The following is a 17,290-nucleotide window of genomic DNA, read 5'->3' on the forward strand; positions in this document are numbered from 1 at the left end:
CTTTAAAAAAATAAAAAAATTATTTTAATATATTTTTAATGAAATAAAACTTTTAAAAAGTAAATAACTTAATCATTTTATAATTATAAGTTGCAGTAATATTTTGAAAATGCAATGGTGCAGTAATATTTAAATTTTTTTTATTTTTTTATTTTAAATTAATATTTTTTAGTTTTTTTATTATATACACTAATATCAAAAATAATTTTTAAAAAAATAAAAAAATATATTATTTTGATATATTTCTAAATAAAAAAACAATTATAATTACAATTACACTCTCAAAAAGACTTTAAAAGATGCATCTTTTTTTAAAAAAAAAATCTTAAAAAGAATATAAAGATATATTTCAAATTTGTATATAGTAAAAGATAATCAGAGTAATTATGAGATTTTTGTTAAGCTAATTAAAATGATATATACACAAACCCTTTCCTTTTCCCCTTTTTTTCTTCCACTTCTCCGGAACCCAGGTTGAGCTTGTCTTTTAGGAAAATAATCGAGGGTAAATATGTAACTATGGTTAAAAAATTTATAGGTCCTAGACACGGGATCTCACGTTGGTCTACAGGTTAAAGCGAAACAACTTTAGAAATCAAATCACACTCTTCGCAGCAAAAAAGAAAGCAGGCAGCTCTTGTAAAGTTGAAGGAAAACGATGTAGGATGTTGTCATCTTTTTGCACCCATCATCTGATGATGAAAATACTTCCTCTTCGGCTCTTCATTCAAGGCCAAAAAGAAAAACCCTAAATGGAGCTCATTCATACAACACCCTCTTTCCCTGACAATCTGTGGTAAACAAAACCCAGAAAAAAATCAAGGGGAGATTTTAAGATCCAAGGGTTGAATCTGCAGATTTCTAGCACAGGAAAAATTTAGAATATGAGTCAAGTCATCTATGAGTTAACAGATGGCCGTCCCCTGCCCTAATAATAATTGGCAAGGGCAATGGATCTAGACAATATGATTGGTTTGATGATGATGTAAGAAAATCCCGGAGAGATGTTAGAATAAAGGTAGTTCCTCTAAATCCATCATCGGCCATGAAAATTATAAAGCAGAAAGATGAACTTGAACACTCTAGAAAGTCAGGCAGCATCAATTCCTTACCACCATCAAATATATGCCCATTTTGAACTTGAACTCGAAAATTTTCCATGCAGGCGCTACAAAATTTCTTCGAAGAATCAAAATTTAATCCTGCGGAAGTATCCAATGAACAAAATCTTATAAAATCCCATTACAACAGAATCCCATTGTAGAGGACATAAGACTCCCTTATGCACACTCTTACAGGGGATTGAATGAAATTGACATTAAGCAGAAAGATAGCCTTCAATCTGCTCCCTCACTGGAGAACGAATCAGATATGCCCTATCACACTGCCAACTAAAGAATTGGTAACCGAACACTGAGATGAGAATGTTTCTCATTGAATAATCCATCCTCTTATGACTTCCATCTTTGTGATGGCACCAATTCGAACTCTCTTCTGCTGAAAAAAGACGCATGACTAATGATTAAACAGACAAAGTAAGAGCCATTCCTATAAATGATGATGATTTTCGGCCATCCAATGCTGCGGACAGAAGTTTCAAAAGACATAAATATGCATACTCCCAGAATTCAACAAGTGAAGCTACCAACTGGTTATTTATGTGCAACAGATAACAGATGCACTAACATGGACTGAATGGTGGAAGGATAACTAAAACATAGAACTTGATTGGTTGGGATCGAACCTGCAATTAGATGGGTTAAAAAGGAGAGGTTCAAACTCAAAACCTATTATGAGGAAAGGGGACATGCATCATGCTATTAAGCCAAAGACTCGGTAACCTTTGTGTGAAACATTCAGATTGATTTCTTGCAAGCATACCAAAAAAGAAAAAAAGAAAGAATTGAAAATACAGTAGCTCTATCCTCTAAGAAAAGAGATATTCTCAAGCTTGTAGTGGCACAACAACATCTGTCACTCAAATAAACAAACGGTCACAGAGAAATTGAGGACAGCACAAAGAAATGAACTAATTGTCACACACCAATAGCAGAGAATGCAGAGAGAGAGAGGAGACAGCATCAGATTCTAGAGGTGGGTTGGGTGGGAGTAGAAATTTAGACTGGAGTTCATAATAAAATGATAAATGAATAAACAATAATTATAACTCCTACCTCATTGCACAGAAACTCCAGAGGATATGCGGAGCTTTGAGTCCACCCCACCACTGATCACACTATCACCTTTCCACCAGTCAGCACATAGCACCTGAAAAGCAGCACATCACCACATATAAATGAAATTTTCTGAATGTGTTTCAATGGGTAAGACATAAATGGATGGAATCGATGGTACATACCTTGTCCTCATGTGAATCAATAATAGCCAGAGGCCACTGCATCAGAAAAATACACTATTCAACACTTCATATAGTTGACAGATTTATGTTATTCAAGACATGATGATTAAAAGATGATGCTGATCAGTATACATGAATCATTCTTTTATATAGTTTTCAGGTTCAGAAAAAGGTTGATCATAAATTTTACAAGTGAACAGAATACAATACCGCAGTTCTTAGATCCCACAACATGAGTTTCCCATCATAAGATGCAGAAAGCAGATGAAACGACGATTTAGAATGCCACTTGCATGCCGAAATCCAAGAATTATGTGAAGAGAACTGATAAATAGGAGCAGAAGTTCCTGCAAGAATAGTAAAACATAAATATCGCAGACACAGGGGTTAGGATGTGGGGAAGAGTACTTATCTCAGTTAACATACCTGGTTTTCGTGGATCCCATACCCTAAGGATGGGGTCAGAGCCACCAGCAGCAATAAGGGCAGAACCTTCACCTCCAACATGCAAGCAGTGGAGGGCTTTCCCACAGAACTGCAAAAGTAGAGCAATTAATCAACTAAACTTCAATATATCTCATTAACATGCATTCACCAAGCAGGTGAGAGAGAAGAGGAGAGACAGAGGTAATGTAAGACTATCACATACTATGTTCGACAAATCTTTGCCCATCTCAACATCCCATCTTCTAACAGAATGATCCCAGGATGCAGAATAAATTGTATTGGGTTCTGGCCAATAGACTGAGGATACACATTGAGTATGGCCCACAAGTGTAGACAAAGCCTCCCCCTGAATGCAATAGAGATTAACACATAATCGATCATAAGAAAAGGTAGTCAGAAAAAACATCAATTCGTAGGCAGCATAAATGGCAAACAGCATAACAAGAAAAAAGACATAATCACAAAGGATCACTCTTTTCCCAGTGAATAGGATCTTCTAATTTTGTCAAACCATTTATTTAATGAGCAGCAAATGAAGCAAGGGAGTTTTGTGGTGCTCTCATGTTGTGAATGTAACACTCAGCCTGATGCTTTCATTTTCTTTCTTCCTTTGTTTTTTTTTTTTTAAGAAACAAATTCAATCAATGAATATAAAAGTCTACACAAGTGATAGTAAAAAAAAAGTGTGGAAGAGCAACACCAAGAATAAGACATCCTCCAAGCCAGCAGTAAGGGGAAAATAGAACTGAGCTAGCAAGAAACAAGAGCCTTCCCATCTCCATGGATATCAAAGAAGCAGAACAACCTGCCTTGTGACTTTTAACACATGCATATCGAGGGAAGAAAAAAGGCGAGACAAAAAGACAACAAAAATAAATAAAACTACTGTTGCCTTCTTTCAGACTCCAGCTACTCAAGTAAAATTCTTAATGATCTCTGCAAACTTCTAAGCTCTCAAAAGCTTTTAAAACAAAGTGAGACAACCATAGTTATGTGGACATCAAAATGAATATGAGTAGAAAACATGTAATACCTCCAACTGGGACTCTCCAGCTTTGTTCTTCACTTTTCTCTTTTTAATTGATACTAAATCACCTTCAGTATCAGACTCGTTTGTCCGCCATAAATTGATTGTACAGTCCCAGGAACCAGAACAAATCTAAATTACAGAATATCACAAAACAGAGGAAAACATTAGGTTATGCTTTTGAAGTGAACTCCATAACCTTACTAGAAAACAAGGAAAAAGGACATAGAAAAGACCATGCTTCCAGAAGCCTCTGCCGCAACACTTTGAACAGATGCATTATGCCCACGCAAAATTTTGAAGGCCCTGATCTTCGAAGGCTGATCTAAATGCTCCTCTGTATCAAACTTTAAGGAAAATGCAACATAATTAGGCAGGAATATTAAAATTTTATTTTATTAATCATAAATGTGTTCAAATTACCTTCCACAGCCTCAGAGTTTCATCTTTTGAGGCAGTGGCTACAGTAACACTATCAGTACCTGGAAATTATCACAGAATAGCTAATCAATGGCAGATTGCAGAATTAGCAACAAAAACGTGAAGAAATAAAGGAACATGTCTTAGCAGACACAAAAGGAAAGAGTAGAATATAAAACATATAACATTCTAGAAAACAAGAAGACAACATTTATTTTATGAACAGATGTATACATCCTTCAAACATAAAGAATATCTGGATGATTCCCGTGAGATTGGTCATGAATACAGTAAAACTTCTTGAAATTATACTTCTAGGCTGAAGCAGCCTTAGAGAGTATACTGCATTTAAAAAAGATCATACATTATTTTTATTTTTTATTTTTGTATATAAAAGATAACTGCCTATAGACAGTTAATTGTTAGAAAGATGGATTATCTGAATGTATTTGTTCAAACTTGGAAATAAATGATGCAAGTAGCAAGATCACGGATGATCAGTTAAAATTGAATAGTGTGAGATAGACATTCACTCAAAACATCAATTTTAGAAAGAAAGACAACTATCATGCATTGACAAGTACTGTTCCAACTTCTGAATTTCAAACAGCAGATTCAACCAGAACTTCCAATTTTCAAACTGCAGATTCAACCAGAAAGAGCAGATAACGCCTCATTTCTACCTTCTGAGTTAACAACACTGACAGAAGTAATTGCACCACTATGTCCCTCTAATATATGAGTACATTCTCCAGCAGCTTTCCACACCCTAAAAAATACAGGTAAAGATTTGCGATTATCAGACTGCTTATCAATTATTTTGAAGAAAAGATAATCAAACGAATTAACAAAAAAACATAGAGATGTTAGTAGGTGCATAAAGAATAAATTAAAGCACTAAATTCATGCTCACCTCCCAAGATTATCGTAGCAGCCTGTCAAAATGAACCTGCCAAAAACCACAAATTAGAGTAGCTTATACCAATGCATCAAGAGTTACATTGCCATTTATGAGGAAAAAGCTATCATGATGTGATACGAAGGTGACCATTATGATACATTGCCAGCTCTAATTACATCAAATGTGTTGCATGATTGTGTTAATCAGTCTAGATTCAGCCTTTTGGCCTACAAATTGCCCAAAACCAAGCTGAATGCAGATCAACTCGACTCTAAAGACCATCAAAGTTACTTGCAAAGTTCGTAATGTAGTCAGCACCATATTCCTTCATATTGAAAAAAAAAAAAAAAAAAACGACCTCCTTATCATGGAATAGAATACAAATCTTACCGTGGACAAGAACCATCAACAGCACTGACCCAGTCATCATGTAAAGAAGGCTCATCCTCTTTCTGCAGGACTACCGCCCTTGTGTATTCAATTTCCAATACCTTCTCCTGTAATTTATTTAAACACAATAACTTCTTGTAAGCTATCAGAACAAAAAATATGTATAAAATTCCTCAGTAGCAAATAAGCAGAAAGTTGCATAAATTACCGCAGAAATGCCCTTGGCAAGCAGAAACTGTTCAAGTGGCAAGCGAACCAATTCCCCATCAATCAGAAAATCAAACGGTTGCGATTCCCATTCATCATCCCCTGCCCATATTTAAAGCAAATTAACAAAAGCAAAAAACAACAAAAACAAATCGTTTTAATTAAAAATTAGGTTAAAATTACCGGCTTTGAGGAGGGAATTGACGATAGTGGAGAGACCAAGACGTGTGAGATTAGCAGGGATAGCAATTGAAGTATTTGGGACTTTAAAGGGTGGCTTCAATTTTGTTATAAATCGTACTTGAACTCGCCTCTCTTCTACATCACCGTCCATGTCCATGCCCGTGCCCATGTCTTCTTCTTCGATTAGACGCAGAGAGACGAGAGAAACAAAGTGAAGTGAATGCTAGGGTTTTAGCGATGATGGGTTTTAGCGGTGGCGTGCAAACGTTGTCGTTTTCAGTTAGCCTAATTTTTGTCCCTCTTTAACCGGAGTTCTCCTTTATTTAAATTTAAAGTTATTTCTTTTGTTTTTTGTTTTAACTAAATAAGACGAGTATTGGTGAGTAACTAATTGCTGATATTTTATTAGTTATTTTTTATGGTTTATTTAAAATATATATATAAAGATATAGTTACGAGAAAGAAATCTTAAATGAAAATATTTTATTATTTTTTGTGGTTATAAATTTTATATTCTCTTTTTTTTTGTGGTTGTTTTTTTTAAGTAAAATTTGGAAAATAACTAATAAAATACTATTAATTATTCCTTGAATACTTTAAAATTATCTAATACTAACGGTTAAATATATTGGATAATTTAGTGAAATGTCCTCATGTTAGGGTAAATAGCCTAATGTTTGATATTTATTGGATGTATATTGATAAATTGGTAAAATCTCTGGAGTTTTGGGGGAAAAAATCTTGATAATGTCTTAATTTTAAATTTAATCCTTTAAAAAATTTGTTAATGCCCTAGTTTGAATTATATAAATTTGATGTTAAGATAATTAAGGAATTTTAATATTTATAATGGTGAAGTTTATATAATAAAATAACAGTCTTGAAATTTCAAGAATAACTATTGGAAATAAGAAAATTTTTAAAAACAAATCATATCAAAGGAAAGAAACAAAATTATAATATAAACTAAAAAGGATAGAGGTTCTTATGTAGCTATTTCACTGTTAATCTTTTCATATATTATTATGGATTTTAATAGTTGATTTTTTAAAAGAAATTAATTTGATCCTTAAACTCTTATTTTGCATAATTAAATTTTTTAAACTCAAATTAGTACTTGATTGCATATTTTTTTAGAGGAAAGGTTGAATTGAAAGATAGAAAATGATTTTGGCCATCTAAATAATTGATTTTTATGTTAAATAGTTTCATATGATGAGAGTAGTAAAAAATAAGTGTTTTTTTTTTTTTTACTTTGAAAGCACCTATATATATATATATATATATATATATATATATATATATATGAGTTTTGGAAAAACTTTTTGTTTTGAGTTGATTACGAGTTTCAGGGCAGTTTTTTGCATTCTTGAAGACCGTATATTGGTTTAACAATATTCCAAGGGTATTTCCTAAGTGTTTTTAGTTAAAATAGGTTAAAAATATATTTTTAAGTGAAAAAATAAGAACCATGTTTTTTCAGTCACTATCTAAAAATTTATAGATGATATTTAATGTAGTTTGAATGATATAAGTAATAGTAACAAAAATTACTCTAAATTTGACTTAGAAGTGCATATAATAAATCATGAAATTATTTTAAATTATAGGATGTTACAACTTCATTGCTTTGAGAATCATTAGGGAAAAAACCAATGTTCTTCGACTCCTTAATTATTATTATTATTAACATGCATGTTGCCACTTTGTTTAGCAATGGTTTTTTTTTTCTTTTGGTTTGGTTATTGAACTCTTTTTTTTCTTTTCTTTTTGAATTGATTCTTTTATGAGCAAATTGGTAGCCAATTGCTCCTAATTTGTTAAGAAAAGAGCCAAATTGAAATATACAAGTCAAAATGAGAAAAGCAAGGAAATGAATGTAACAACCAGGGTTCTCTTTAGATTGCTTACAACTCGGTTTTTCATGAACAAACTAAGCACATTGAGATTGATTGTCATCTTACTCGTCATCATTTCAAGCATGACACCATTATCTTTTCTTTTGTTCTTTCTTCCTTGCAGATTGCAGATTTATTTACTAATGCGCATTCCATCTCTCATTTTTGTTTTCTAGTTGGCAAACTCTCGATACTTGTAGCTGCCGCATCGTGAGTTTAAGATGAGATATTAAATAATATTTATATAGTCTTATTTATTAAAGGTAGAATAATACTTTCAATTTAACCTATATATATTTTATTTATATTTAGGTTAAGTCTATGAACTCATAATATACAGATTATTCATAATTCTAGTCTTTTTTTTGTGTTTGATCTTAATTATTTCAATATCTTTAACTTTTCTTGAATTAAAACTTAAGCTAAAACGAAATTCGTTATATATATATATATATAGGAGGAAGTTACAATAGAGATTAAAAAAGACAAGAAAAAAAGGAGAAAAATACCTTTTAAAAAGATATCCAAGTTTGGACTCAACTTTGAATTCTATGGGATAAGAATATGGGTATTACACTCTCGCATTTAAAACCGTTGCAACCACATTTTTCTTTGACATGTCAGTCCACGTTGGACTGTGTTTCACATTTGTGTACCTGTATCTTTTAGCCATTGGGATGGTACTTATGAAGTAGTTTATTTGGATTTCTTGTTGGGTTGTGATTTTGTAAAATTATTCTATTTAGGACAAAGGGGATAGGCACTCATAGAAGATTGTCCATTTTATGTTTTTCATTTGGCTGATTTTAATAATTAGTTATCCAAATGGATAAATTGAGAGCTCATTGTCTTGTCCGATCCATCACTAGAGCCCCTATTTTACCAGTTTTCGATGCCTACAGCCGAGCAGTCAGCCTTCATTGCAGAGAAATTGGTGGAAATTGTTGATGCAATTTCACTCAAACCCATAGGAATTCCCTTCTATGACTCGTGATACTCCGCGATTGTTCGATGACCAAAAAGCTTCCTGGCTTTTTAATGTGATTCTCAGCTTTGACTGTCAGATGGTCATGGACTCATGGTGTCCATTAGCCTACCAGCAATCTTGCAAAACATGCAAAATACTTTCCCCCATACGAGGACAGTTCATGTAGCAGAGGGAGCAGGTCAAGTTTCTATGAAAAACTGGTCACTCTCTGAGGACCTTCAACTCCAACCGAAGACCATGTCTTCCTTTTACCAGGCCAAGCTCACAGGCAGATTGCGTAGCAAATTAGTCGTTCGACGTGAAGTCCCATTTAACATGATCCATACCAGCATCGCCAGAGTTGAAATAGCATCGGAGCAATCCTAGACATATTTCCTCAGGGAGAAAACAATCTAACATGCTCCAATCCTTTTGATCATCTTCTAAAAGAGGAGGAATCCTGCAACTACATCCACCTATATTGATCATACCAAAATTTGACGACTCCCTTTTCCCAGAGTCCACTGAATTCCTTCAAGGGCATGCTAAACCCTGCCATGTAGCTTTCCAAAAGGCGATGAAGACAACTTAGCAGTCATAGAAAAAATGGATATGCCTGTAGAAACATATTCACTATTAAAAACTTGCACTCAGAGGCTGTTGGCATCGTGTAGAAGACCCCAGCATAGGTAATTTTTATGCATAAAACAAGATCTGGAAGCGCAAAGTTCAGCAAAGATAATGCGTTAGGATAAAATATATATATATATATATATATATATATATATATATATATAAATCAAAAAGTGTTCGACAACATTTTTATTTCATAATATGTACAGAAAATTAACATGGAAGGATATAATTCTATTAACCAAATACCCCCCTGCTGACCTGAGGGTAATCATTTCATTACATGCCCCTGCCATGAGCCTTACTGTCTAGGTAAAGCCGTTAACTGAGCCAAACAGAATTGGCTCTTGGCATTAACATCAGCGTCACCTTGAGCAAAATCAGCAATCAATTTGGCAACACATTTGGGATTATCCACGTGAGGAAGATGGCCAGAATCAGATACTTCTCGAATAATTGCATTGGATAGTTCAGAGTGCAATTTCTGCATTACGTTCATAAAGATGTTAGGAAGAAAAATACTAATAGTTTAACAAGGTGATGGCATTGCAGGTCAATTACAGTAGTTAAACAGCTTCAAGGATTGGCAAGTTCGACAGATTAAGAGCTGAGGTAAGTACTATGATGAAACTAATAAGAACAACGACGTTTCGAGGTAGATAGACACAGTGTGAGGACCATTTCTTGTAGAAAAATAGATATGACTAAGAACTTACCACTACATGCTGGAAGCTCACAATCTGATCGTGCTGGCCACATATGATAAGGGTTTTGTGCTTCACCTGTTTAACAACAACAATAAATGCAGCAACTGGTGTGTTAACATTATGCATAATCCAATAATTTCATGTCCTAAGACTTTGATCACTACTGAATCTAATCCTCCATATCGTTAATTTACCTGCCTAAAGTTGCACTAACATACTAACATGGTTTTTCATGGAAGTTAATCCGTCACCTCCTGATGGATTGATTGACTTAATCATGATCAACTCAAAGGAGCTTCACTAAAATATCTACAAAAAATTGGTAAGTATAGATTCTATCCCTTCTCATGGTTATCATTTCGGGATTAAATCAATCCGTACCTGTTTTATCTGGGAAATAACATTGTAGCCCCCACTCAACATAAAACTGACAGTTGCATCTTTCCACCATGGTAGCAAACAATGTAACCGGCCAACCTACATCATTACAGAAGAGCAAGATTTTATCTTAAACAACTTTGAGCAAGATCTACAACTTCGGCTAAAATAAAATGTCAAAGAACGAAGAAATTAAGAAAGAGATAAAGTTTTTGTGTGAGAAAAAACAAAAGAAGTTACACAAGTCCAGTCCAAGATTGTAAAGAATGGAATGCCATTGAAGGCCACCATATTTGCATAAAAGCGTAATGGGAGACTCTTTAAGAAAGAAACCTGATCAGAGAAAAAAGAAGGCCAGAAGGTTAGACTCGTATAAACCACAAATACCAGATGTAATCTTCTCCTATCAATAATCCTGATCATGTAAGATGAGTGTCAGCAATGTATTACACACAAGGGTAGATCGTTAGTCATACCCCAGCATAGGCTACCAATTCTGGTAACTTCGCAAGATTTCCTGTGCCTTCAGCATACACACTTGGGTTGATCAAAACCAGCTTTTCAACCTGTAAGATATATAGAGATCACTCAATTATAAACCAAAAGAATATGAGCAAAAGCAAGATGCTTTTGCTTCCAAGCAGTATCTACCCTTATACTAGAGTGTAAGGGTAGGGATCATTGCTTCCATGCAATATCTAGGCTAAAGAATGCTGCGATGGCAGCTGTGCATGAGGGCAACACCTTTTCTGTTTTATGTGGATAAACAAGAAGATACAAGGCTGAGAATTTTGACCTTCTATCAGTTATCTTGAAATTTTCAGAGCATCTTTTTACTTGGATTCGGAAAGGTTAGTTTGCATCTCGTAACCTGCTGATTGCTAATGTTTTTCTTTTTCTGCTAACCCACACCACCATCATGCACGTTACAAGTTAAAGACGCTATAATCTTCTCTCTACAACTTGGGGAAATGACAAAAAAGAAGAAATGATTTCTTTTAGATTTAATGTTCAGAATCAATCATATTGGCCCAAACCTCAAATGATGGGAACACTTATCAAGTCCTCTTGTATCAACATAAACATGTCTGGTGAATTTTTCCACATCAAAATTTTCTTGCACTATCCACAAATCGTATTTTTCCAGACTCCTCAACTGATATCAGCTTTTGATTTGAGTTGCGAGCATGATCAATTAACATGAATAAAGAATATAACTTTAGATACATTGCCAAAAATGATAAGAATGCATATTGCAATGTATTGGAGTTGAATGGCAATATGTAATTGGGAAAATTACTTACAGCTTCTGGATAATGCACTGTAAAATCAATTGCAACAGATGCGCCAAGACTTGGTCCAACTAATATCATTGGCCTTTTGATGTAAGACTTCCAAAGCTAGAATGTAAAGTAGAAAAACGTTGCTTAGTTTCTGACTCAAGGTCTTAAATTCAACTATATAAAGGCCAATAAGGCAATATAACCATTATATAGATTAGATGAATTTCCAATCATCGCACAAATTGGCTCAAATTGTTCAAGCCATGGAAAGACTGCAATGTTAAGCTCATATTTACAAGAAAAGTAGAATTATTGGAAATGAAATGCATTTAAAGCACAGAACACGATGTAACCAAGTGATTGAAACAACTCTTCAACGTTTTGAGAGCCAGAGAATTCAAGAACAAACCTGATAAAGGTGATGACGCTTGGATGCTACGTCACATGGTGGCCGAGTTTCTATTACATATAGCAACAAGTGATCACATTTAAGAACATGCTGAGAGAAATTAAGAAACAAAAGGTGCCGAACTTAATACTTTTTACATGAGGGCTGGGTTGTTTAGACCTAACCTAAATCAGAAAAGCCCCACCCAAGAACATCAACAGCCCAAGCTTCCAAACCAGCCTCCTCAAGTAAGGGATACGTGCATCTCCATTCTAAACAAGAACTATGTAACGCAAAACAGCAAACCAACTTCAATATAACTACAGCTTCCCACACATGCACGAACGAGCACACACAGATAACAGCAGGGGAAAAAAATACAGTAGTTATTGTGAGCATTAATGTAGGGTAACTTTGCATGAATATCAAACCTGTCAAAGCAGTGAAGAAGAACCACTGGACTGGTTTTGTTACTTTGTCTCAGTGGTTTAACACAACTGCTCATGATACAACTTTCTGACATTCCAATCTGCAATTATGACACACAACAAGCCTCACAAGTCAGAATGAGAGGCCACTTTATTTTTTTCTTTTCTTTTTATTAGAAAACTATAATTAAAGATGCTTGAGAAAAAAGATGAAAAGGAAAGAAATAAAAATAGATCACTGGAGCCATGTCGCAGTTGTGTCGCCGCCACATGCTGCCTTGGAAGACAACCCTTGATACAACAAATCTAATGGCACCAAAAAAAAATCGTCATCGGGGCAAAGAGGAAATCGCATGTGCCTCTCCAAGGTGGCGGAGTTCCTCACACGTCAACTATATTTTTTTAATCTCTGATTGTCTTATATTTTTTTAATTTTTTAATTTGGTTATTGATTTATTGATAATTTTTCAATTTAGTCTTAAATTTCATCCAACCGGATTCAATGGAAGCCTAACTGAGGAGAAAATAAAAAAAAATTAAAAAAAAAGAGAGAAAAGAAAAGACAAATGATTAAACTGAGTTAGCTCATTGTAATTGTGTCTTTAACCTGAGTTGTGAATTTAGTGAGTTAACCCGTGTTAGTTAAGATTGATCCAATATGTCATAATGTTTTTTTTATTTTATCATTCAAAAGTTTCTCATTTTGCTTTTGAGCCTGATCGAGTTAGATAGAGGTTAAAATGATGGCGACTTGAAAAAATTTCAAAAACAAGATTGGGTTGAACTGGATAGCTAAGTTGTGTTTAGGCTCACTTGGTCGAACAAGCCACGTCAAGCCAACTCAAACATAGTTGGATTTAAAACTTAGGTCATGCAAGGGACCGCGACATAGGGCAAAGCCAAATCAACAAAAAGCAAAATAACTATGCTAACAAGTTATTTTGTTTTGATTCAATTTTTATTTTATCTTTCTTAAAAAAATCAACATTTAAGGCAATAATAGTAAATGGACCAAATTAAAAAAAAAATAGATAATGGTAACTTGAAAAAAAAAAATCTTTTTTCAAAAGAGAAAAAACGATTTTGCTCAATTCTTAGCCAATTAAATATGAAAGGATGAAATTGGATAAAAAAAAAAAAAACCCGAACTGAGTTGAATCAAGTCAAACTGAGTTAGCATGACAAATATGTATCTTCGGTAAAAAAAAAAAACCAGTCAACTCGTTTTAACCCGCTAAACCTGCAACGAAAGTCATGAGATCAAGATAACCTAATAAAAAAGAAAACCATAAAATCCATTAAAAAAATCAGCGTTAAATGATGAAATAAAAAAAGAAACTAAGTAAAAAAAGGTATTAACCCGTGTTAACTTTTCAAACTAGTAACTTGGGTCATTAGACCAGAAGCATCATATTTGAAAAAAATCACGAAACATAATATCTAACAAATCAAATGCTAAATAATGAAATTAAAAAAATAAAATTAGGATCCAAAATAAAAATAGCAATTCAAATAATGAGGGTCAAAATTGAAATAAAAAATAAATTAGATGACAACTACAATTTTTATTATTAAAGGGTAAAATTGAAAAGAAAAATCAATTTAACAAAACAAAACAAAAAACCCAAAAAAATAAGGAACAAATTGAAAAAATAATATATCACAAATTGAAATTGAATGATGAAATTAAAAATAAAATTTTTTTTTACAAAAAAGACAAGAACAACAATTAAAAATGAAAAGAATAAGAATTGAAATTGAAATATCAATCACTAGAGGACAACTCTGAGATTTTGAATGGTCAACATGAATTTTAAAGGCAAGAGAGAGAAAAAATGGGGGAAAAGAAGTCTTGTTAGCAATAAATTGACCTGCTGCTGCCACACGCCACTCTACCTAGAAAAAAATCTCACGATGATTCCAATTACATAGCATAAAGTAATTTTTTATCATCAAGAGACGTCGCACGTGCTGTTAGAAGGACACAAGCATATCCTCCTTGCCAGCAACTTTTTCATTTTAATAATATTTTATATTTATGAAAAGATGAAATTAACCTTATTTAATATATATCACAAAAAACCCTCTAATTTTTATTATTTAATTTTTAATTATATGATAATAAATGTTTTGTACGAAGAGTAATAATAGTAAACTAATTTACAAATATTAAAAAAAGGAGGAATAATTTTGGATTAAAAATAAAAATCATAAATTAAAAATATTAGAATGGTTAAATTAAAAATAAAAATCATAAATAAATAAGAGGATGAGTAATTTTGGATTGAAGGGTTAAATTGTAAATAAAAATCGATTTCATAAAAGAATAAAAAAAAATCACCAAAAAAATGAAGACTAAATTAAAATAAGAATAAACTAAGTTTTTTTTTTTTATCAAAGTATGAAATTGAAAACAATTGAAAGATTACAAAAAGAACAATAAAAAATTAAGAAATAAAAAGAATATATCAAGATCAATTGGAAAAAATAATAAATAATAAATTTAAATTGAATGATAAAATTGAAAAAAATACATTACAAATAAAAAAAAAATAATAGACAGTCAAATACATACTACTGAGAAGATAACCCTAAATTAAATTCTAAATAATTAATATGAATTTTAAGAAATGAGAGAGAAAAGTACCCAAAAAAAAAATTACAACTTGCGATATTCCATCGCAAACCAATCAATATGCGCCTCCTCTAGAGAAAAAGAACACAGTGGAAAGAAACTTTTCACAACTAGAATCAGTCACGCGGCAAAATAGTTAACTCATACGTGTATGTTAGTAGCTTTTTATTTATTTATTTATTTTATTTATCAAATTATCATATTACTTCTAAGACCAAATAATAACTTCAAAAAAAACCGTTATAAGATTATGTAAAAGCTCTTAAACCATGCCTTGAGAATTTTGATTTTAAGAGCAATCGGCTTATTACATTACACTTGAGAGAGTAAAAAATAAAAAATAATCATAAATAAGTGTTTAAAAAAATATATAAATATTTTTACTGTTAAAAAAAAAAAGGAGTTCCTCTTTAGCAACTATCAGTTCATCCATTTTTTTTCTTGTCAGGGGAAAAGACATGAATTTATTGTTCTAATACACGTTGAATCACATCTATGCTACAATATTTTTGCCACAACGTTAAGATTTTTTTAAAATTATAATGTAACCATGGTCGAATATGCTTATTTATAACAATGTCAATAACTATTACGAAAAAATGAAAATAACATAATAAAAATCTTAAATAAACAGTGTGCATAGCCACCCAGATAAATATTGCTGCAAATGGAACAAGAAAACAAAAGGGAGTAGAGTAGAATAAATAAATTTTGATGAAGATGACTAACCTGCACTGGTAACCTCTTCATTCTTTTAGACAAAGATCTAGCAAATGGGTCTTTGATTTTCTCCACCTCTTTTGGAAGAAATGAAGGAAACTCAGCATCACCAGCTCCATCAACAGCGAAAACTTTAACTTTACTAGCCTTCAAACTTCCATAGTTCTTGGTCATATTGATTCCCATTACTGGTAGAGATCCCAGCTTAAGAGCCGTGTTCATAACGTAAACTCTTGAAAGCTAATAAAACAAATGCTCGAAAATTAAAACCCAGAAGTTATTTCTTCAAACTTCGAAATGGAAGGAGATGGGCAGAAACAGAAAAGGGGAGGGAGACGACAAACCAAGAGAGCCACGCTTACCGTGCGACATAGTTGCACTCATTACTTGGGACGTGTCTTAAACGTGTACCCAAAAAGAAAGCTAACGTGGTATGTAAGCTTGTTTGGTAGTGTTTTTGTGGTTGTTTTTTAAATAATTTTTTGTATTAAAATATATGTTAATGATGTTTTTTTATTTTTAAAAAATTATTTTTAACATTAACACATTAAAATGATTCGAAAACACTAAAAACATACTAATTTGAAGTTAATAAAAAAATAAAAAAAATTCAATTTTTTTCAAAAATACTTTTGAAATGCAGAAACAAATAACTACGTTAAATGGAGTTTAAGGAAATATTTTTTTTAAAAAAAAATTATTTAAAAAATATTAAATTAATATTTTTTAATGATTTTAATGTTAAAAAAACTATCTTAATTTATTTTTAATTAAAATACATTTTAAAAAGGAACATTGCACGGAATTACTAAACACATTATTAATAAATTAACCTAATAACCTTATTATTTGAAGTTTAGTTTGAATTGGATTTCATTTTAAACTAATTTAGAAATTAAGCTGGTCTATATATTTAATTTGATTAAATTTAATTAATTTGATTAACCTAGTTTAACTCAAGTAAAAGAACTAGTGAACTTTAGATTTTTTATTTTTTTAAAATAATTTAATTTTAATTAAAAAATAACATTTTTTTAAAGTTGATTCTTTGATTTTCATCCTTCCCAAGTTTTATAAAGGATGTGACAATTATTTCTCAAACTAATTTTATAGGCGGAAACTAATAAGTACCTCCGTCTCTATTAATTTCTTTCTAGATGGTAAATTTCATGATTACCGTTTAAGATTTTAATTTTTAACTCAGTGCTGGCTCGACTTTGTCCAACGAGTGTCTTCGTTGCTTTTATCATTTTCATTAAATATATAAATTGAGAAAAACATTTCAACAATTAATTATATGTGCTCTTTTAGAATATTTT

General features: G+C 32.2%; 2 protein-coding genes across 6 annotated transcripts; both read right to left on the minus strand.

Moving 5' to 3' along the window:
* Nucleotides 1–1,083: 1,083 nt before the first annotated feature.
* On the minus strand, nt 1,084–6,219 carry LOC118060384 (ribosome biogenesis protein WDR12 homolog). 3 transcript variants are annotated; one of them, XM_073405604.1, is made up of 14 exons: nt 5,935–6,219; nt 5,753–5,853; nt 5,545–5,651; nt 5,167–5,202; nt 4,937–5,022; nt 4,257–4,315; nt 4,070–4,180; nt 3,840–3,965; nt 3,009–3,152; nt 2,786–2,894; nt 2,570–2,706; nt 2,360–2,395; nt 2,175–2,268; nt 1,084–1,581 (listed from the first exon to the last, which is right to left on the minus strand). In XM_073405604.1, the coding sequence occupies exons 1-13, from the start codon at nt 6,101–6,103 to the stop codon at nt 2,176–2,178; spliced, it is 1,314 nt and encodes a 437-aa protein (XP_073261705.1). In that variant the 5' UTR covers nt 6,104–6,219; the 3' UTR covers nt 1,084–1,581; nt 2,175. The 3 variants fall into 3 exon arrangements, with proteins under 3 accessions (XP_073261705.1, XP_034929495.1, XP_034929494.1); XM_035073604.2 differs by having other exon boundaries at nt 1,084–1,494; nt 5,935–6,218; XM_035073603.2 differs by having other exon boundaries at nt 1,084–1,497; nt 5,935–6,218.
* A 2,834-nt stretch (nt 6,220–9,053) lies between these two features.
* On the minus strand, nt 9,054–16,354 carry LOC118060382 (alpha/beta hydrolase domain-containing protein VTE7). Of its 3 annotated transcripts, none has more exons than XM_073406013.1 (11): nt 15,981–16,354; nt 12,620–12,717; nt 12,374–12,471; nt 12,210–12,259; nt 11,822–11,917; nt 10,994–11,083; nt 10,758–10,850; nt 10,521–10,616; nt 10,149–10,214; nt 9,694–9,916; nt 9,054–9,415 (listed from the first exon to the last, which is right to left on the minus strand). In XM_073406013.1, exons 1-10 carry the CDS (start codon nt 16,191–16,193, stop codon nt 9,734–9,736), a joined length of 1,083 nt encoding a protein of 360 aa, XP_073262114.1. In that variant the 5' UTR covers nt 16,194–16,354; the 3' UTR covers nt 9,054–9,415; nt 9,694–9,733. The 3 variants fall into 3 exon arrangements, with proteins under 3 accessions (XP_073262114.1, XP_034929493.1, XP_034929492.1); XM_035073602.2 differs by having other exon boundaries at nt 9,054–9,513; XM_035073601.2 differs by lacking the exon at nt 9,054–9,415 and having other exon boundaries at nt 9,598–9,916.
* Between the last annotated feature and the right edge of the window lie 936 nt (nt 16,355–17,290).

This window comes from Populus alba, chromosome 17 (genome assembly GCF_005239225.2).
Source record: "Populus alba chromosome 17, ASM523922v2, whole genome shotgun sequence".
In the NCBI taxonomy this organism is placed as follows: Eukaryota; Viridiplantae; Streptophyta; class Magnoliopsida; order Malpighiales; family Salicaceae; genus Populus; species Populus alba.